Genomic DNA, 21,376 nt, shown 5'->3' with positions numbered 1-21,376 from the left:
CGGCACAACAATCAAAGAAAATGGAAAATACAAAAAGATCCTAACTCAAAACATCCAGGAAGTACAGGACACAATGAGAAGACCAAACCTACGGATAATAGGAGTGGATGAGAATGAAGATTTTCAACTCAAAGGACCAGCAAACATCTTCAACAAAATTTTAGAAGAAAACTTCCCAAATCTAAAGAAAGAGATGCCCATGAACATACAAGAAGCCTACAGAACTCCAAATAGACTGGACCAGAAAAGAAATACCTCCCGACACATAATAATCAGAACAACAAATGCACTAAATAAAGATAGAATACTAAAAGCAGTAAGAGAAAAAGGCCAAGTAACATATAAAGGCAAGCCTATCAGAATTACACCAGATTTTTCACCAGAGACTATGAAAGCCAGAAGATCCTGGACAGATGTTATACAGACACTAAAAGAACACAAATTCCAGCCCAGGCTACTATACCCAGCTAAACTCTCAATTAACATAAGTAACCAAATAACATAAGAAACCAAAGTATTCCATGACAAAAACAAATTCACACATTATCTCTCCATGAATCCAGCCCTTCAAAGGATAATAACAGGAAAAAACCAATACAAGGACAGGAACCACGCCCTAGAAACAACAAGAAAGTAATCCCTCAACAAACCTAAAAGAAGACAGCCACAAGAACAGAATGCCAACTTTAACAACAAAAATAACAGGAAACAACAATTACTTTTCCTTAATATCTCTTAATATCAATGGACTCAACTCCCCGATAAAAAGACATAGACTAACAAACTGGCTACACAAACAAGACCCAACATTTTGCTGCTTACAGGAAACTCATCTCAGAGAAAAAGATAGACACTACCTCAGAATGAAAGGCTGGAAAACAATTTTCCAAGCAAATGGTATGAAGAAACAAGCTGGAGTAGACATTCTAATATCTAATATTCCAATAATAATATCTAATATTCCAACCCAAAGTCATCAAAAAAGACAGGGAGGGGCACTTCATACTCATCAAAGGTAAAATCCTCCAAGAGGAACTATCAATCCTGAATATCTATGCTCCAAATACAAAGGCAGCCACATTCATTAAAGAAACTTTAGTAAATCTCAAAGAACACATTGCATCTCATACAATAATAGTGGGAGACTTCAACACACCACTTTCACCAATGGACAGATCATGGAAACAGAAACTAAACAGGGACACAGTGAAACTAACAGAAGTTATGAATCAAATGGATCTGGCAGATATCTACAGAACATTCTATCCTAAAACAAAAGGATATACCTTCTTCTCAGCACCTCATGGTACCTTCTCCAAAATGGACCACATAATTGGTCACAAAACAGGCCTCAACAGATACAATAATATTGAAATTGTCCCATGCATCCTATCAGATCACCATGGACTAAGGCTGATCTTCAATAACAAAATAAATAATAGAAAGCCAACATTCACGTGGAAACTGAACAACACTCTTCTCAATGATACCTTGGTCAAGGAAGGAATAAAGAAAGAAATTAAGGACTTTTTAGAGTTCAATGAAAATGAAGCCACAACATACCCAAACTTATGGGACGCAATGAAAGCATTTCTAAGAGGAAAACTCATAGCTCTGAGTGCCTCCAAAAAGACACTAGAGAGAGCACACATTAGCAACTTGACAACACACCTAAAAGCACTAGAACAAAAGGAAGCAAACTCACCCAAGAGGAGTAGACGGCAGGAAATAATCAAACTCAGGGGCGAAATCAACCAAGTAGAAACAAGAAGAACTATTCAAAGAATCAACCAATCAAGGAGCTGGTTCTTTGAGAAAATCAACAAGATAGATAAACCCTTAGCCAGACTCACTAGAGGGCACAGGGAAAGCATCCTAATTAACAAAATCAGAAATGAAAAAGGAGACATAACAACAGATCCTGAAGACATCCAAAACACCATCAGATCCTTCTACCAAAGGCTATACTCAACAAAACTGGAGAACCTGGATGAAATGGAGAAGTTCCTAGACAGACACCAGGTACCAAAGCTGAATCAAGATCAGGTTAATGATCTAAACAGCCCTATATCCCCCAAAGAAATAGAAGCAGTCATTAATAGTCTCCCAACCAAAAAAAGCCCAGGACCAGATGGGTTTAGTGCAGAGTTCTATCAGACCTTCAAAGAAGATCTAATCCCAGTTCTTCACAAACTATTCCACAAAATAGAAACAGAAGGTACTCTACCCAACTCATTCTATGAAGCCACAATTACTCTGATACCTAAACCACAAAAAGACCCAACAAAGATAGAAAACTTCAGACCAATATCCCCTATGATTATTGATGCAAAAATTCTCAATAAAGTTCTTGCTAGCCGAATCCAAGAACATATGAAAACAATCATCCATCCTGACCAAGTAGGTTTCATCCCAGGGATGCAGGGATGGTTCAATATACGGAAATCCATCAACGTAATCCAGTATATAAACAAACTCAAAGACAAAAACCACATGGTCATCTCGTTAGATGCGGAAAAAGCATTTGACAAGATCCAACACCCATTCATGATAAAAGTCTTGGAAAAAGCCGGGCATGGTGGCCCACGCCTTTAATCCCAGCACTCGGGAGGCAGAGGCAGGTGGATTTCTGAGTTCGAGGCCAGCCTGGTCTACAAAGTGAGTTCCAGGACAGCCAGGGCTATACAGAGAAACCCTGTCACGAAAAACCAAAAAAAAAAAAAAAAAAAAAGTCTTGGAAAGATCAGGAATTCAAGGCCCATACCTAAACATGATAAAAGCAATCTACAGCAAACCAGTAGCCAACATCAAAGTAAATGGTGAGAAGCTTGAAGCAATCCCTCTAAAATCAGGGACTAGACAAGGCTGTCCACTTTCTCCATACCTATTCAACATTGTACTTGAAGTCCTAGCCAGAGCAATTCGACAACAAAAGGAGATCAAAGGGATACAAATTGGAAAAGATGAAGTCAAAATATCACTTTTTGCAGATGATATGATAGTATATATAAGTGACCCTAAAAATTCCACCAGAGAACTCCTAAACCTGATAAACAGCTTCGGTGAAGTAGCTGGATATAAAATTAACTCAAACAAATCAATGGCCTTTCTCTACACAAAGAATAAACAGGCCGAGAAAGAAATTAGGGAAACAACACCCTTCTCAATAGTCACAAATAATATAAAATATCTTGGCGTGACTCTAACTAAGGAAGTGAAAGATCTGTATAATAAAAACTTCAAGTCTCTGAAGAAAGAAATTATAGAAGATCTCAGAAGATGGAAAGATCTCCCATGCTCATGGATTGGCAGGATCAACATTGTAAAAATGGCTATCTTGCCAAAAGCAATCTACAGATTCAATGCAATCCCCATCAAAATTCCAAATCAATTCTTCAACGAATTAGAAAGTGCAATCTGCAAATTCATCTGGAATAACAAAAAACCTAGGATAGCAAAAACTCTTCTCAAGGATAAAAGAACCTCTGGTGGAATCACCATGCCGGACCTAAAGCTTTACTACAGAGCAATTGTGATAAAAACTGCGTGGTACTGGTATAGTGACAGACAAATAGACCAATGGAATAGAATTGAAGACCCAGAAATGAACCCACACACCTACGGTCACTTGATCTTCGACAAGGGAGCTAAAAACATCCAGTGGAAGAAAGACAGCATTTTCAACAAATGGTGCTGGCACAACTGGTTGTTAACTTGTAGAAGAATGCGAATCGATCCATTCCTATCTCCTTGTACTAAGGTCAAGTCTAAGTGGATCAAGGAACTTCACATAAAACCAGAGACACTGAAACTTATAGAGGAGAAAGTGGGGAAAAGCCTTGAAGATATGGGCACAGGGGAAAAATTCTTGAATAGAACAGCAATGGCTTGTGCTGTAAGATCGAGAATTGACAAGTGGGACCTCATGAAACTGCAAAGCTTCTGCAAGGCAAAAGACACCATCAATAAGACAAAAAAAAAAACCACCAACAGATTGGGAAAGGATCTTTACCTATCCTAAATCAGATAAGGGACTAATATCCAATATATATAAAGAACTCAAGAAGGTGGACTCCAGAAAGTCAAATAACCCCATTAAAAATGGGGCTCAGAACTGAACAAAGAATTCTCACCTGAAGAATACCGAATGGCAGAGAAGCACCTGAAAAAATGTTCAACATCGTTAATCATCAGGGAAATGCAAATCAAAACAACCCTGAGATTCCACCTCACACCCGTCAGAATGGCTAAGATCAAAAATTCAGGTGACAGCAGATGCTGGCGAGGATGTGGAGAAAGAGGAACACTCCTCCATTGTTGGTGGGATTGCAAGCTTGTACAACCACTCTGGAAATCAGTCTGGCGGTTCCTCAGAAAATTGGACATAGTACTACCGGAGGATCCAGCAATACCTCTCCTGGGCATATATCCAGAAGATGTCCCAACCGGTAAGAAGGACACATGCTCCACTATGTTCATCGCAGCCCTATTTATAATAGCCAGAAGCTGGAAAGAACCCAGATGTCCCTCAACAGAGGAATGGATACAGAAATTATGGTACATTTACACAATGGAGTACTACTCAGCTATTAAAAAGAATGAATTTATGAAATTCCTAGCCAAATGGATGGACCTGGAGGGCATCATCTTGAGTGAGGTAACACAATCACAAAGGAACTCACACAATATGTATTCACTGATAAGTGGATATTAGCCCAAAACTTAGGATACCCAAGATATAAGATACAATTTGCTAAACGCATGAAACTCAAGAAGAATGAAGACCAAAATGTGGACACTGTGCCCCTTTTTAGAATTGGGAACAAAACACGCATGGAAGGAGTTACAGAGACAAAGTTTGGAGCTGTGATGAAAGGATGGACCATCTAGGGACTGCCATATCCAGGGATCCATCCCATAATCAGCTTCTAAACGCAGACACCATTGCATACACTAGAAAGATTTTGCTGAAAGGACCCAAAGATAGCTGTCTCTTGTGAGACTATGCAGGGGCCTAGCAAACACAGGAGTGGATGCTCACAGTCAGCTATTGATGTATCACAGGGCTCCCAATGGAGAAGCTAGAGAAAGTACCCAAGGAGCTAAAGGGATCTGCAACCCTGTAGTTGGAACAACATGATGAACTAACCAGTACCCCGGAGCTCTTGTCTCTAGCTGCATATGTATCGAAAGATGGCCTAGTCGGCCATCACTGGAAAGAGAGGCCCATTGGACTTGCAAACTTTATATGCCCCAATATAGGGGAATGCCAGGGCCAAAAGAATGGGAATGGGTGGGTAGGGAAGTGGGGGGCGCTATGGGGGACTTTTGGGATAGCATTGGAAATGTAATTGAGGAAAATATGTAATAAAAAATATTAAAAATTAAAAAAAAAGATTTATTTAATGTATGTGAGTACACTGTTGCTCTCTTCAGACACACCAGAAGAGGGCATCAGATCCCATTACAGATCGTTGTGAGCCACCATGTGATTGCTGAGAATTGAACTCAGGACCTCTGGAAGAGCAGTCTTAACCTCTGAGCCATCTCTGCAGCCCCTCTTGGTTTTCTACCATGTCATCTTTTCTTTGTACACCCCCGGTTAGGTTTTATTATATGATACTGGATTCAGACTTAGATCGAGACTACCTTCTTCTAGACAAAATTCACTTTTTGTTTGTTTGTTTTTGTAGACAGCTAAGAGATTTGACAATTCCAAATCAGTTTGATAAAACCGTCAGTGGCTCTGATTTGAAGTGAGACCTCTGGATATCACGATTCTGTACATTCTCATTCCTAAGGCAGGATTCACCAGAGGAGCAAGCCATGAAATGCTTATATAACTATAGACTGATGTACATGATCAGAGGCGGGGGTCCTACAAAGGCCATCTGCAAGTTAGTAACAGGGAAGAACAGCTGCTTAGCCTAAGAATTTTGAAGGTTCAGCAAGAGAGGCAATGTTTCACCCCAGTGTGGGGCTGAGGCCTGGAGACTTGCTAGAGTCTACACTCAAGGGTGAAGAATCTGGGCCCTGGTGTCTCCAGGTGATGGCAGTATCCAAACCAAACCCACCCATGCAGAACTAAGCTAGTACCCATGGGCCAGTTTTCTGTACCACTGTGTGTTCCAGCGGGACTTTGCCCCTGGCCAGTCCTACCCATGTATAAGGGAGACTTGCCTCGTCCAGTTTGTTGATGTCAATGCCACTTGTCTCAGAAACTCCCTCCCACACAAACAACTCAGAAATGGACTCTACCAGTTTTCTAGCTGTCTCTCAATCTAGTTAACTAAGATTAACTCTTGCGCGCACCCTGACTTGCCAGCAAGAACGACGCTGCAACAGGATCCTTCTGCACACACACGTTTATTGGGAGAGCTTGATTGTAGAGGCGAAGAGACCCCAAGCCCAGAACTGGTGCTGCTTATATAGGCCTAGGAGAAGCGTGTCTCACACCCGGATTGGTTGTGCTTGGGTTATGCTTATCACCTCATTTGCATGCCTACATCTGATTGGTTAACTTGTCTCTCATCTGATTGGTTAACTTGTCTCTCATCTGATTAGTTAACTTGTCTCTCATCTGATTGGTTAATTTTGGTTAATTCTCAAAACCTCATCTTGGCAAAAGAACTTTACTGTCTATGTATGTGTGGTGGCCAGCGGAAGGCAGCGCCACCCTGCAACGGCACATGTGGCTTCCCACATCTCCCCCTTTTTGTTTTAATAAAATGAGGCTGGAGTAGGCCTGTGCAATTATGTCCATCCACCGTGGCTCCTGTTTTAGGTCGTTCCTCTAATGTCACAGCCTTACCCGTCATAGGGTAACCCTATCACCACCAGGCCCCGTGTCTTAGGTTGGTCTGTGCATGAGGAAAGTTGCCAGTCTCTGGATACCGCAGTGCTGTGTGACAGTAACTGCTAAATGACCTAGGGAAAACTCTACAAAAGAGGCCATCCAAAAAATGAATTAGTGGGGAAATCATGATCACCCTATCACGTGCAATGAGGAAACCTCAGCGATGTGCAAGGGCTGACCAATGATCTTTGAGTCTCTCATCCCAGTGCAATGGATCTATAAATCCGTGGGGTGCAAGAGCAGGGAACTCAGATACCTACTAATTCTTGAGCATAGATAACCAAACTTCAGGGGAGGCGCCATTTTCAATAGCTAAAAGTGCCTGAGTTATAATCACCTTGTCACATTTTTGTTGGGTTCTGAATTTGCATACCAACCAGAGCATGTGGACCAGAGCTGGTCCACAGCATATGGCAGCACCAAACAAAATCACTCCCACCCATTCCTTAAAGTAAGAAAAAGCAGAGGTAAGCCAAGAGGTAAAATTGCCAACAATGATGGGTTCTATTCGAGTTCCATTAAGGCTTAAAATCTGGCATTAGATGTAAAGAATTGAGGAAACACCTGAATGCGTCAACGGCATGGTTTCAGGAACACAGAGCTCTTCAGTTCTCACTAGCGGGAGCACCTCCAGCCACAGGAACATCCACGTCCTCATAGCTCTGCTTGTTTTGAATTGCTCTGGTCAGCCGTTCTGGGACCCACAGCTGTTGTCGTCGGTGATCCTGGGGAAACACAAACAGACCCTCTCTCCCAAACCAATTGAGAGCACTCCTCTCTTACCTGATTCAGTGCCTCATTGTCTCTCTGGAGTTCTGCAATGCTGTCAACACAGGTGGGCAATGATTTCCACGCCCTTATGGCACCTGCTCAAACACATGCACTGGATATCCTGTCTGTTGTTGTGCAAAGCGACCTTGGCCAAGCAGCATATCCCTATCCCATGCTGGATTTATCTCTGCCCTGCTTGGTCGGTGAAAATAGGACATCCCAGCAAGGAGAATCTAACCTCTCTCCAAACCTCCGGACAGAAGGTCCGCCTATAGGTGGCTGCCGAGGAGGTATAGGGAGGGGGCGCAGAAGCTAATTCGCCTTCCTTCTCCGCCTCGGCTCTTTTGTTTTGTCCTTTCTGTCCACCTAATAACACTGTGTCTTTCTTTTTCTTTTTTCTTTTTAAGCCCTTCTCCTCTTCCAACATACTCTCTTGTTGCTCTGTAAGGATTTTCTGACCTGTCTTGACTGCCCCTACACACAGTTTCAAACAGTAACAGAGTCCATATATCAGAACAAACAAGACCAAAACTATCAGACCTACCCACAAAGGGTCAATGGGAAGAAAAAGCATAACTCATGAACCTTAACTTGTCCCAAAGCCGGGAACCTTATCGTCTCAATCTTTTCTTTCCTTCCTTTCCTTTTTCCTTTCCTTCACTATTTCCTTTCCTTTATCACTGATTCCTTTTATTTTTCCTCCTTTTTCTTTTCCTTTTCTTAAAAAACATATCCCCCTTTAACCCGGGGATCAATTTGGGAGATTTACTGGTACCACTGTTCCTCAGCTGAAGAGTTCTGAATCCACACAGCCAGATCCTTCTCAGCAGTCTGTTTTGCAGGAACACTTCATTACCACTGTTCCCCAGCTGAAGAGTTCTGAATCCACTCCGGATCCTTCTCAGCAGTCTGTTTTACGGGAACACTTTATTAACCGCTCCTTCACCATGATGCAGTTCTGAATCCTCCCTGTAGCAGGGGGTCTTCGCTCGTGCTTGAAGATGTTTCTTTTCCCGGGTTTCTGGCACCACTTCTTGCGTGTGCCCTGACTCACCAGCAAGAACGATGCTGCAACAGGATCCTTCTGCACACATTTATTGGGAGAGCTTGATTGCAGAGGCGAAGAGACCCCAAGCCCAGAACTGGTGCTGCTTATATAGGCCTAGGAGAGGCGTGTCTCACACCCGGATTGGTTGTGCTTGGGTTATGCTTATCACCTCATTTGCATGCCTACTTCTGGTTGGTTAACATGTCTCTCATCTGATTGGTTAATTTTGGTTAATTCTCAAAACCTCATCTTGGCAAAAGAACTTTACTGCCTATGTATGTGTGGTGGCCAGCGGAAGCCAGCGCCACCCTGCAACGGCACATGTGGCTTCCCACAATTAACCTATCATATGAGGTACAACCCTTTTTAGGTCATAACTGTTTAAAGTTCTAACCAGAAACTTTAGGTATTTTCCTCCCAACCCTGTCATTGGCGGGGGGGGGGGGGGGTTCTTTATTAAGTGCAGTGCACTGTTTTTAACTATTTTTTTTTACCTTTGTCCTTATGCAATTTTAGCAAGTCCATCTGCGAAAATGTCAGCTTCTCGTTCATTCAGTTCTTCTCCTAAGAAGTCTCCAGTGCACTCCCTCCTGACTAGCTCAGCTGAGGAGTCAGTGAACTCCACACCACAGTATCGCTCTACCAAGCCTATTCACTCACCCACCTCTGCAAAAGGTAAGAAGGATCTGGTATTGCCGATGGGGTTGGCTGATTTCTTTCTTTCTTTTTTTTTATTAGGTATTTATTTCATTTACATTTCCAATGCTATCCCAAAAGTTCCCCACCTGCTCCCCCACCCACCCACTCCCACTTCTTGGCCCTGGCGTTCCCCTGTACTGAGGCAGATAAAGTTTGCACGACCAATGGGCTTCTCTTTCCACTGATGGCCTACTAGGCCATCTTCTGCTACATATGCAGCTAGAGACACGAGCTCTGGGGGAGTACTGGTTAGTTCATAATGTTGTTCCACCTATAGGGTTGCAGATCCCCCCAGCACCTTGGGTACTTTCTCTAGCTCCTCAATTGGGGGCCCTGTGATCCATCCAATAGCTGACTGTGAGCATCCACTCCTGTGTTTGCTAGGCCCCGGCATCGTCTCACAAGAGACAGCTATATTTGGGTCCTTTCAGCAAAATCTTGCTAGTGTGTGCAATGGTGTCAGCGTTTGGAGGCTGATTATGGGATGGATCCCCGGATATGGCAGTCTCTAGATGGTCCATCCTTTTGTCTCAGCTCCAAACTGTGTCTCTGTAACTCCTTCCATGGGTGTTTTGTTCCCAATTCTAAGAAGGAGCAAAGTGTCCACACTTTGGTCTTCGTTCTTCTTGAGTTTCATGTGTTAGCAAATTGTATCTTATATTTTTTCTTAATCCAGGGGATTGTGGGATTCTGCACACACTGCCCATATGTAGCCTGAAGTTGGTGCTATTAAGTAATATGGTGTTTAAATTAGACAGCTATTGCAGCATATACACACTCATGCCTTAGTATAATAAAAGTTTAAATATTGTATATAAATACACTTTTACACTTTTGTGACATGAACATCGAATCTTTTTCTTGTTTTTTTGTTGCTGTTATTTGTTGGTTTAATAAATTTTATAATACTTTGTGTCTAAGTGCTGAGACTTTCCATTCTTGCTCAGTTAAAGTAGGGTTTTCCTTCAGCCAACATCTTTTTAAGTGTAAATGTCTGCTATACAAACTCATTAAAAATTTCATCAAATTTTTTAAATTCAGCTTTTGTTTTATAAAAAAAATTAAAAAATAATTTGATTTGGACTAAGTGCCTTAAAATATGTGAGTTGCATATAGGTCAAATTGTACTTGAAATGTCTTCCATTCTATACAGCAGTGATCAAAACCAGCCCATCGTTCCCGTTGATAAGAAATAAGCCACACAAGGTGTTGGGTCATAGTCAAAACATCTTAGTCTTTTGATATTCTATGCCATACATATTTCTAGATCCTAAAAAGGTATAAAAATCAGAACCTAATCCTATTTGAGTACATGTTACTCTTTACTGTTATATGCAATATACTCTGTATCTTTTGATTCTAAGCTCTTTGTGTCCTCAGTCAGGCCACAGAAAGCAGGTCTCCAAAGTCCAAGGCCTTCTCTCCATACATAGTAAACCACAGCTATCCATGGCTACCTAATTACCCAGTTCATGACTGCATCGCGATGCCCTCTCTGTGGCTACCTAGTAATAGCCCATGTGAAAGAAAGCAAACCCAGCACACACGTGTAAGAATCCGCTGTGACCGGTCCAGAGTGATGGCGAGAGGAGCGGCAGTGCCTGTAACTGCACAGGGATAGGACATTTCCCCCATTCGCAGGTCCTCACCACGCATCATGCTACATATTATTTTTGTTCAAAGATTCCTAATCTATCCTAATTTTGAAGAAATCTTAAGATTTGTTCTAAGATACTGCTGCTCATCCTCTTGAACTGAGAAACATTTAGACGATTATCTTTAATTTAGAATGAAAAGGTACTTTGGAATAAAAAGTAAGTCAATAAAAATGTTTTCAAAATTATTCATCTAGTTGGGGGCTGAGATCCATTTGCTAGCCAAGTATTTTCAGAAACTGACAGAACTTCACACACTTAGTAGAGACAGCTTTCGTGCCTCTGGGCCCTTGTCAGTTGCTGCCACAGCATTGTAGGGTCATTATGCTGTGTCAGCATGCATACAGCCCTTTCCCACCACATAGACCATCCACACCCAGGTGATAGGCACACACCGAGAAGCCCCCAATTAGAAACTACTCAGGTTTGGTGTCTAGCTGACACATATAGTATATCGCTAACTTCTCATGAATTTGTTTAATACTATGTAATTGAATCATAGTAAATCAAATTGATTTCAAACAAAACCAAATAAGCTAGTATTGCTCTATTTAAGTGGGAAACATTTTTATTTTAAAATAGTGTTTTAAATTTTTCATAAGAAAAGTTGTTTGACTTGTAATTTGAAGATTTACAAAATAAATATTGAATAGACTTTTAATATCACATCTAAGCAATTTTCTAATAGATTCACAGTCTCCGTCATTAGAAACAACAGGAAAAACATGCCAAAAACTGCAGAACAGACTGGAAAGTTTGCAAACCCTGGTAGAAGATTTACAGCTGAAGAACCAAGGTACAGTATACAGAGCAGTCTCCAGGGCTGGGGAGTTAGCTCAGTGATAGCGTACTTGCCTAGCTAATGAAAGCCCTGGGTTCAGTCCCCAGCAATAGGGGGGAAACTCACATGCATGCACACACAAGAACTATTTTTCTAACAACAAACATTTGTACAATGAGTGTAAGCATGTTACTAATACTCAATGGCATCCACTAAGAACTCGCTCACTGTTATTTGTCTTCATGCCGCCTTCACAGCAGCATGGGAGTGTGGGGCCTGATGACACAGTAAGTCCCATGTCACATAGTGAACAGGATAGCTGAGGCTTGATCCTTGCAATTTCTGATGCTAAAGCCAATATCCTTTAATACACTTTGTACATCACTTTGCTGTTTAAGAAAATCTCAGTAAATTGTGTTAGCCCAGCTCTCTCTGAGCAGTGAGAAAACATTTTGCACTGCTCATATTATTGTGAGTTTTGGGTTTTCTTTTTCTTTTTTTTTAAAAAAACATAGATTTGTTTTTGGTCCCACTTACACCCACACTTTCTAAGTCCCTCCTGCTTATGCCATCGCAGAGGTGTCTATTTGGAAGACATGCAGCATCTGTTTAATAGGAACAGTGCCTTGGGCCAGATGCACTGCCTGGCAAGATGGTGCTTGTGGTCTGAACAAATATTTTTGGAGGTTTTTGGCAGAATTTATCAAAATTTAAACTACAGGGCTGTAGGTAGAGCTTGATATTAAATACTGCCTAGCCTCCAATGGAGGAGCTAGAGAAAGTACCCAAGGAGCTAAAGGGGTCTGCAACCCTATAGGTGGAACAACAATATGAACTAACCAGTACCCCGGAGCTCATGTCTCTAGCTGCAAATGTATCAGAAGATGGCCTAGTTGGCCATCATTGGGAAGAGAAGCCCCTTGGTCTTGCAAACTTTATATGCCTCAGTACAGGGGAATGCCAGGGCCAAGAAGTGAGAGTGGGTGGGTAGGGGAGTGGGGGGGAGGATATGGGGGACTTTTGGGATAGCATTTGAAATGTAAATGAAGAAAACACCTAATATATATATATATATATGTATATATAAGTATATATACATATATATATAAATATATTATATATACATATATACATATATATATACATATATATAAATACACACACACACACACACATATATATATATATATATATATATATATATATATATATATATATATATAGAGAGAGAGAGAGAGAGAGAGAGAGAGAGAGACTGCCTAGCATGTGCAGGAGTGTGGATTGAGTCCCCAGCACAAGCAGAAGCCAAAACCATACACCTATTTCCATTTGTGTGCATGTGCACAAGAGCACAGAGAAATTCCCCAAACTACTTGCAGTAATCAAGTTTGTCCCCAGAGATGGAAGGACAGGAGGCTTCCCTCTTGGACCCTCCTGAGGTGCTTGGCTTATATCCCTGTTATCTGTCCCGCTTCCAGGAGGCTGTTATATTTGTTACAAAAGTGCGCTGCATTGAAGTCTTAATGCACCTCAGGGTCTGACCTGCAGGCTAACACCTCATCCTTGAAGATGAGTGTGAAGGGTTTTAAAACCTGAGTTGACATTACAATCTAACTTTGTTTTATTGATATTTCAGCAATGTCTTCAATGATCAGAAATCAAGAAAAGAGGATTCAGAAAGTGAAAGACCAGGAAAAAATGTTACTAAAATGATGCGTTGCTTGCCCGCTCTCTACAGAGGGCTGACACCCGATTAATTGTGGTGTTACTTATAATTAGTGCCCTGTGAACTTTTTTCTTTTTATGTGAATTTTAATAAAAGATACCCTGACCTGTATACTCTATTTTGAAATAAACTTCCTGAATGCTCTCACAGTAAAACTTGTAACTACTACCAGTTAGATTTGAGAGTGTTCACATATTATAATATATTAATTTATGCTAATGCTAGCATGTTGGTATAGTTGTTTTAAATTATTTTACAGGTTCTAAGATAGCAGAGTCAATTTTTTTTTCCTGATTTAACAAATTCTGGGTTTCAGGAGTGGGGGGAACGTGTTCAGATGGTGTAAGGGGCACAGAGCCAAGAACAGAAGGACAAACTCCAGCATGCTGGACAAACACCAGGCTTTGTTAGTGACCTTGAGCTCACTGTTCTGTCAATATCAGTAATCAACAAAACCTTGGTGCCCCCAATCCAAACTTAGAAATCTCTTCTCTTGCATAAAACTAAAGAAAGAAAATACTTAGTTACTCTTTAACTTCTACATTGAATACAGTCTACCTTAATTAAATTTTAATAAACCGGGAGTATGTGTATGCAAACTAAATACACTAAGGCAAGAGCAGACACACAAGAGTTTCACTTGTTCCGAAACATCAGAGACAATATGGCAGGGGTCATGGAGACACAGCTGCTTAGCTGGAGGCCTTGTTGCAGCTGCACAGCCCTCACCTTTCACCTCTAGGGATGGTCACCTGACCAGTTCCCTCAGGTGGAATGGACATGGATAGAGAACTGTGGGCTACCTTCAGGTCAGAGTGTTAATACTGAATTTGCCATTTTTCCTCAAGTTATTTTCTTCCCACAGAATGGATGACAAGGATGGAGAGGGCCCTCAAGGTGGCACCACAGGCAGAAGGGGGTCTGGGGAACTCTACATGGAGGGGAGATACTGCCCAGAAGACCTGATAGTGCTGACTGACACCACAGCCAGCAGGGGCCCTGAGGTGGGTGTACCTGCTCTCAGGGAAACCGTGTGCTGCTGTCAACGACAAAGTTCTCACTCTGAAGCACACCTAACTTCAAATGATGATTACAATCGATGTGCATTTAATTATAAATGATGTAAGTGTATATACATAGCATGATTTGTTTCTTAAGTCAATGGGCTTTAATGAGAGGTTAACTTTAATTTCATCAGGTAACTATAAATAGAATTCTAGAGACTTCTATTTAAATTGTTTTAATTAGCTTTGTGAAGTAATGACCAGTGCCTTCTGTGGATCTCATTGTGAGATACATAAGCAGAATGCATGGATTTCATCTCAAAAATGCGGAGAGCCGCAAAGCTTCCAAACAAACTTTCTAATGCTGCTTTCAGTTGAATCTAGACTTTTGTCAGCACAGGGCATCTTAGCCAGAATAAAATACCTGCCTTAGCTGATAGATAATATAGACTGTTAACACATGAAAACTCGTTTCACTTGTGCATTTGGAAGGTGGAAGTAGGAAAATCAGCTGTTGATGGTCATCCTTAGCTATCTAGGGAGTCGCAGGCCAGTCTGGGCCACCCTGTCTGAAAACACCAAGGCTGAGATGTAGCTCAGCTGTAGAGTGCTTGCATAAAACTGGGTATGGTGGCACATGCCTGAGCACTTGAAAAATAGAGGCAGGAGGATCAGTTTCAAGGGCACCCTTGGCTACATAGTGAATTTTGGGGTTAGCCTATGCTACAAGAAACTCCGCCTCAAAAAGTCCCTTCTAAGCAAAGTTTTTAAAAATATTTAAGACTTTCTTAAAAAAAAAAAAAAAAGCATTTAAAACTTTCCCTGAGGGAGGGTAAAAGATTTTCCCTATGGTATCTGCTATAACTTGAGGCTTGCTTTTCTCTTTATGTAAAATATAGCTCCTAGGTTAAAGTGCTAAAATTGAAACAAATGAGACATTGAATAAAGATATTAAAACTCGGTATTTATTTATTCAGTTATAACTTAAAGCTTAATATTTCTTCTCAGAGCAAAGACACTCTTCAGTATGGTCCTATAGAGAATTTCACTCGCTGGTTTGTAAGGAGAGTGAAGAGTTAACAGATGGAAAAGACGTCTCTGGGGCAGCCCATTTGTTGACACCGAGTAGGAATGAGGTGGAGCAGTGAGCAGAGATGGTCCAACCAGGGCACTGTGGGTAAAGGAGGGATGTACCAGACTCAGACCTGTTACTCCCAGTCCTCAAGGAACTATACCCTTCAAACCACCTCAGCATCTCACACCTCAATCCCTCATGCTCTGCTTCCTGGATGACCACCTCTGAATAGGCCTTCAGCCACTAAGACAAAGACATACTTGCTAATGTCTCGCCTATCCTCAGCAGTTAAAATGGAATAAAAACTAACAGGAAGTCTGGAGTTTAACTCCGATCCTTACTGGTCACAGTTCCGTATGATGTTACTATTAAATGTAAATAGTGTTGCTTTAGCTGTGTTTGATGGGGCTTATTGTAGGCTTTCTAGTCTAAGAGCTGCTAAGGGCGCTCTACTGTGTACCCGTGCAGTTGTTTAGTTGCTCCTTGCCCATATGTAGTCCATACCTCAGGCATACTACCCAGGATGCAACTACCCAGGATGATCAATTCCTCAAGTCCTGATGTGTCAGCACAAACCAGTCAATACAATAAGGGACAAGTGCCAGCTTACAGGAAGCATTATCTGCAGGCATACATCTTCCTACATTTTGGACAGAAGCCACACTAGCAAACCTGAAAGAGCCCTGACGGCTACAATTGGAATCACACCGCCTTTACTTTAAACTATGCAGTGCGCTCTACAGCCTTAGCCTTGTCCACATTCTGCTGCAGCCTCTTGGATGCTCTGAAAACTGAGTCAGTGAATCCCCCACCACCCATGAACCACTTTATCCTCACGGCCAGTCTGTAGGAATCTATTGCTGCATTCTTCCCAACGAGTAACTTCCTTATTCTCTACCAACACAAACTTCCACTCCACCACTGTGTCTGCAGGCAGGAAGACAGAATGAGACCAGAGCCCGTCTTTGCAGTAGTGGAGTGGGATGTATGTGTTCCATCTCCCAAGGCTCTCATGGTCTCCAGTCACTGCAATGAACTGCACGTCGGTGTTAGTGGTGTAGTGCACCTGGAACTGGATGCTGACCTGTTGAGGTTTCAGAGATGCCACCTTCCCATCTACTTCCCAGCCTCTTCCTCCCACAAGACTGTTTGTGCTGTCGTCCATTCTCTGATTTAGACTTAACCTAGAAGCCTCAAGACTGCCACCCAAACCAACACTCCCCCAAGATGAGTGCCTAGACACCACTTCCCAGTCCTCGTGGCCTGCCGGGTCCTGACTGACTGCTTTAGCTCTGTCCACAAGCAGGCTGCTGGAGGGCAGCTTTGCGGCCACACTGCCAGCTACTTTAACAGCTGTTTCTTGTCCTTTGGGGAGTCTCCATTCTCCTTCATGAGATCCTGGGCTTTGATTTCTTGCCGCTTCGGAGTTGGCCCTGGAGTGTGTGTCTGGAATCTTCCCAACAGGAACAAACTCTCTGGCTTTGACCCAGTCTGCTCCAACATTCTGCAGTCTCTGTGCTTCCGGCAGGTTACCAAGATCTTTGCTCTCAGAAATCAAATGTCCGTTGCTTTCCTGAAGATGCTCTAAGGAAGGAAAGGGCAGTAACATTAGGTGGTTCACAAAGGAAGACACAGAAAATTTTTGCTGTTGTCTTTATTTCTATGTACAGCTCAAGGCTCTGTTTTTTAAAAAGCAAGTACCTATTTGAACATTCCCAACACTGCTCTAAGAGCACACACGTAGAGCCAACGATCAAAAGCACACTTGGGGAGTCTCAGCACACACCATGAGAGAGAATGAAGTGGCAAGTTGCAAAGTCTCCCACAGTCCAGACCATGTTGGCAGGTATCCAAAGTTAAGTCACTTGGCTCCTGTCATTTAAAGAAAAGAAAAAAAAAAATGCTGCCCAAGGGTTGGGGCAGGAGCTTAGCACAAGGCCCAGCCTCACATGCTGGTGGCTTCTGTAGAACAAAGGATTACATGGCTACCCTGCACCTGAGAGTACACCTGAACTCCCTGGGAGTGAATACAAGATGGGCCAGCTCCAGCTAACTGGAAGGCATAGCAGTCAGTGTGAAGAAAACCGTGAACAAGACTGAGTGGAGTTGGGGGTGTGTGGTGGGGGTGGGGAGGGCTTGAGGGAAAAGGAATGTCTTCAACAAGCACAAGATTTTCCTATCCCACCCACCCTCCTTAATAAGTACATACAGTTATAAAAGCTATTCTTAAAAGTATACGATCCAAGTTCTCTAAAACCCTGGTTTCATTCCTGGCTACCTCTCCTATAAGCCTGACCACCCTAAAACCATAAATCAGCAGGGGTTAGGAGAACTCAGCGCTACATGTTTACCTCTTTTTAATGATGACCTTCAAAGTGAGATGTCAGCAAATATTACTCTGGAGTCCTAATTTTCTGAAGAACCTTTATCAAAACCCAGCCGTGGGAAAGATTTTCACGTAGTAGCTACAAATGACCACCACTAAAAATAAGTTCTGCCAGGCAGCTGGGCAAAGGGCACAAGAGGTAAGGGTTTGTGCCAGTGTACACTGATTGCCTGATGCAGGGTCTCTAAAATGTAGATTTAAACTTAGGTGACAATTCTCATCAGAGTTGGATTCCCTAGTAGGCCCACCCTGGGCTGTTCCCAAGCCGGCACAAAGCCTCAGCTACAGTGGCCTTCATGACCCAAGTCTAAGCTGAATTTTACTTTCCTGAAAAAACTGCCCAGATAGTAGGAAGTGAGTACTCAAGTGTTCATAAGCCCCAAATCTAAGGCGGGGTGTGGTATGTCAGCGACTGGGACTCAGAAGATGTCCCTCTCAGCTTCAGCAGGAACTGAATGAAGAGTTGTGAGATGCCCCCCAAGCCAGCCTCGTGCACTGCTCCAAGTGCGGCCAGGCGGAGGAGCCTGTGCCGGCTGAGGCGGCAGAAGCTGGGCGCGGCCTCTGGAGGACCCGCGTGGCCTCTCCAGGGCAGGACAACCCCGGAACGCGATGAGGGCTGAAGAAGGTTCAGTCCGAGGTCGGTGAAGGTGGTCCACCAGAACCCACCCGCACGGCTCCAGGTGCCTTTCGTTTCCCCTTCCCCCGACAACTTCAAAACAACTAGCTCGAGGGGAGGAAGAATACCTGCTTTGGAGACCAGCTCACGATCGGAAAGTTCAGGGCTCAGGCCGCCACTGCCACCACCACCCGGACCGTCTCCCGGGGCCGCAGCCTCCCCTGGAGGTGCGCCCTTCTGCGGCGGCTCCGCAACCCCGTCTTTCCCCGGGGCCCCAGAGTCGCCCCGCAGCAGCCACAGGATGAGCGCTCCCGCTAGACCCCCGCCGACCAGCAGGGCTGACCAGACGGCGCCCATGGCTGAGAGAGGCTGCGGGAGACTACGAGCCCCAGTGCAGGGCTCCGCTCACCCGCACGGCCACACCCACCCCGCCCGCCCCATCCTTTTACGGTTCTTGGCGACCAGCCCAGCCTTCCACGGCTGCCGCGAACTTTCCTGGCCCCGCCTCCCGCCCCGCTCGCCCCGCCTCGCAACCCGGCTCTCGCCCACTCCCATCACGGCTGCCTGCCCTTCCACGCCTGTCCTGGCTCCACTCAATCCCACGCCAGAAGAGTCCGGTTACGCACAGCTCCGAGCCAGGAGAGGGGCGCCCGGTGTTCCGAGGCCGGAGAAGGCTCTCACTGGATCGTTAGCACAATTATGAGTGGAGGGTAAGGGTCGTGGGGAGGGCGCAGGGGCTTAAGGGAAGCTCCAATCCATCCCCAGCTTTCTCAGATCTCTACATAAAGGCCCACCACCTCCGCCAATCTTGTTCGCCTTTCCCTCTGGAACCTCCTACACTCTTTTTTTAAAAAGGTTCCAGACTAGCCCAGGCTGCCTCAAACTCGAAATCCTCTTGCTTTTCCAGTGGGGAGTTACAGGCATTCATCCACATGCCTTTCTCCTCTCTCTCTCTCTCTCTCTCTCTCTCTCTCTCTCTCTCTCTCTCTCTCTCTCTCTCTCTCTCTCTCTCTCTCGCCACGCGTGTTGCTGCACAAAGCACACCCACCCAGCTGAACTGGATGTTGCCCAGGCATGGAGCCCCTACAAGTAAATATTAATAAAGCGGCAACCCTTTATCAAAGCATCACATAGTCAAAGTGTTTTGTGTATGAACTTAAATTGGTCCTCACACAACAGAAGTCCTGTGAAGGGAAGGACCACACTGCTGTGCTGATGTGCACACTACTCAGGGTAAAGAGCCGGGTGTTTTACCTGGAGTCTTTCCTTTAAACACATATTCACATCCTGTTGCTGAGGCCACAGCTGGAAAGTATATGCCTTGCAATTATTGCTAACATGGCTCCCTCTGTGAGGATCAGTCACTCAACAGTGCACCTCGCTGGATCACTGAGATCACAAGAGATCACACATCTCCTGACAGAGACTTCCTGGTGGGTTGCTCCTCTCTTGGCATAGGCTGCAACTGGTAGAGAGGTGGAGAACAGAGCAATACTGACTCCTGTTTTATTATTAAATTATTTAACTTTCAAATGAACTGTTGCTATACCTATAGATCAGAGCATCACTCAGCCCTCCTCAGAGAAGCTGCTTCCTGCAGTAGAGGGGAACTAGCACAGAGACCCACAACTGGACCGTGTGTAGAGAGAGACTTTGGAGCTTTCAGTCCTAAATGGGATGGCTTTATTAAATTCTCCCCTAAAGGCTCAGGGATCTAAGTGGAAGAGGAGGTGGATGGTGGAAGAAGGAAGCCAGGGGTGGTGGATAACTCCACAGAGACAGTGCCTGGCAGACACAACAGGACTCCAACAGGACTCGATACACTTATGCACTCACAGAGATTGTAACGGCTTGAACAACACCTGCAGAAGCCCAAACCAGAGAGAATCCCAGCACTGATGGCCGTGCAGGGAGTGAGCACCAAGTCCCACCCCTGACCAAGAAGCCACTTGCAATTGCTGCCTGCTAGAAGGGAAAAATCCATTTTCTCCAATGGAGTCTCACTGGGTATATCAGCCACATTCCAGGAGTAGATGGTTGACACACACAAGCTCCAGGTTTCGTTTGGGGATTTGTGTGTGTGTGTATTTTTTGTTTTGTTTGATTTTGGGTTTTTTTTGGTCTTATTAATTTTCTTTCTTTCTTTCTTTCTTTCTTTCTTTCTTTCTTTCTTTCTTTCTTTCTTTCTTTCTTATATGTAAGTACACTGTAGCTGTTTCCAGACACTCCAAAAGAGGGAGTCAGATCTCATTACGGATGGTTGTGAGCCACCATGTGGTTGCTGGGATTTGAACTCCAGACCTTCGGAAGAGCAGTTGGGTGCTCTTACCCACTGAGCCATCTCACCAGCCCTTAATTTTCTTTTTTAAGTTTGTGTTTCTATATTCTTTTTTTTTTTTTTTGGAGAAGGGGGAGACACGAAGTTGGGTGGGTAAGAAGACAGGGAGGTTCTGGGATGAGCTGAAAGGGAGGAAAGAATATGATCAAAGTATACTTAAAATTAATTTAAAAATTTAAAGAATTTAAGACCCAAGCAAAGAAGTTAGGTAGATAGTCAGAAAGATGTAGATGAAAGACAGGTAGAAGAGGAGAGACACACAGATAATATAGAGAAGCATAATAAGAAGAGAAAGGATGGGCTGGAGAGATGGCTCAGCAGTTAAGAGCACCGACTGCTCTTCCAGAGGTCCCAAGTTCAATTCCCAGCAACCACATGGTGGCTCCCAACCATCTGTAATGGCATCTGTCTTCTGGTGTGT

The 21,376-nt window shown here is 43.6% G+C and overlaps 2 protein-coding genes across 20 annotated transcripts in view; one reads left to right on the top strand and one right to left on the bottom strand.

Moving 5' to 3' along the window:
• Ccdc158 (coiled-coil domain containing 158) overlaps positions 1–14,947 on the top strand; it is an 87,045-nt gene extending 72,098 nt beyond the window's left edge. For 9 of the 19 annotated variants that reach the window (XM_085836866.1, XM_085836863.1, XM_085836877.1 and 6 more), the window contains 3 exons: positions 9,192–9,350; positions 11,726–11,825; positions 14,402–14,946. In XM_085836866.1, the coding sequence (XP_085692992.1) occupies positions 9,192–9,350; positions 11,726–11,825; positions 14,402–14,657 (515 nt within the window). In that variant the 3' untranslated portion in view covers positions 14,658–14,946. Of the gene's footprint in view, positions 1–9,191; positions 9,351–11,703; positions 11,826–13,446; positions 13,637–14,384 lie in introns of those variants that run through there. The other 10 variants (XM_085836874.1, XM_085836873.1, XM_085836879.1 and 7 more) reach the window with 9 other exon arrangements.
• Positions 14,948–15,483: 536 nt separating this feature from the next.
• Positions 15,484–19,045, bottom strand: Stbd1 (starch binding domain 1). Its single transcript, XM_021162408.2, has 2 exons — positions 18,746–19,045; positions 15,484–17,199 (listed from the first exon to the last, which is right to left on the bottom strand). Exons 1-2 carry the CDS (start codon positions 18,972–18,974, stop codon positions 16,412–16,414), a joined length of 1,017 nt encoding a protein of 338 aa, XP_021018067.1. The 5' UTR covers positions 18,975–19,045; the 3' UTR covers positions 15,484–16,411.
• Between the last annotated feature and the right edge of the window lie 2,331 nt (positions 19,046–21,376).

This window comes from Mus caroli, unplaced genomic scaffold, assembly GCF_978045245.1.
Source record: "Mus caroli unplaced genomic scaffold, Mus_caroli_1 scaffold_4, whole genome shotgun sequence".
Taxonomy (NCBI): Eukaryota; Metazoa; Chordata; class Mammalia; order Rodentia; family Muridae; genus Mus; species Mus caroli.
Note: the sequence above shows the minus strand (reverse complement) of the source record. Positions and strands in the feature narration are given on the sequence as shown.

Coding starts and splice junctions, on each gene's coding strand:
- Stbd1 (XM_021162408.2), bottom strand. CDS start 18,974: ATGGGCGCCGTCTGGTCAGCCCTGCTGGTCGGCGGGGGTCTAGCGGGA. Junction 17,200..18,745: donor TGAGCTGGTCTCCAAAGCAG/GTATTCTTCCTC, acceptor TTCCTTCCTTAG/AGCATCTTCAGGAAAGCAAC.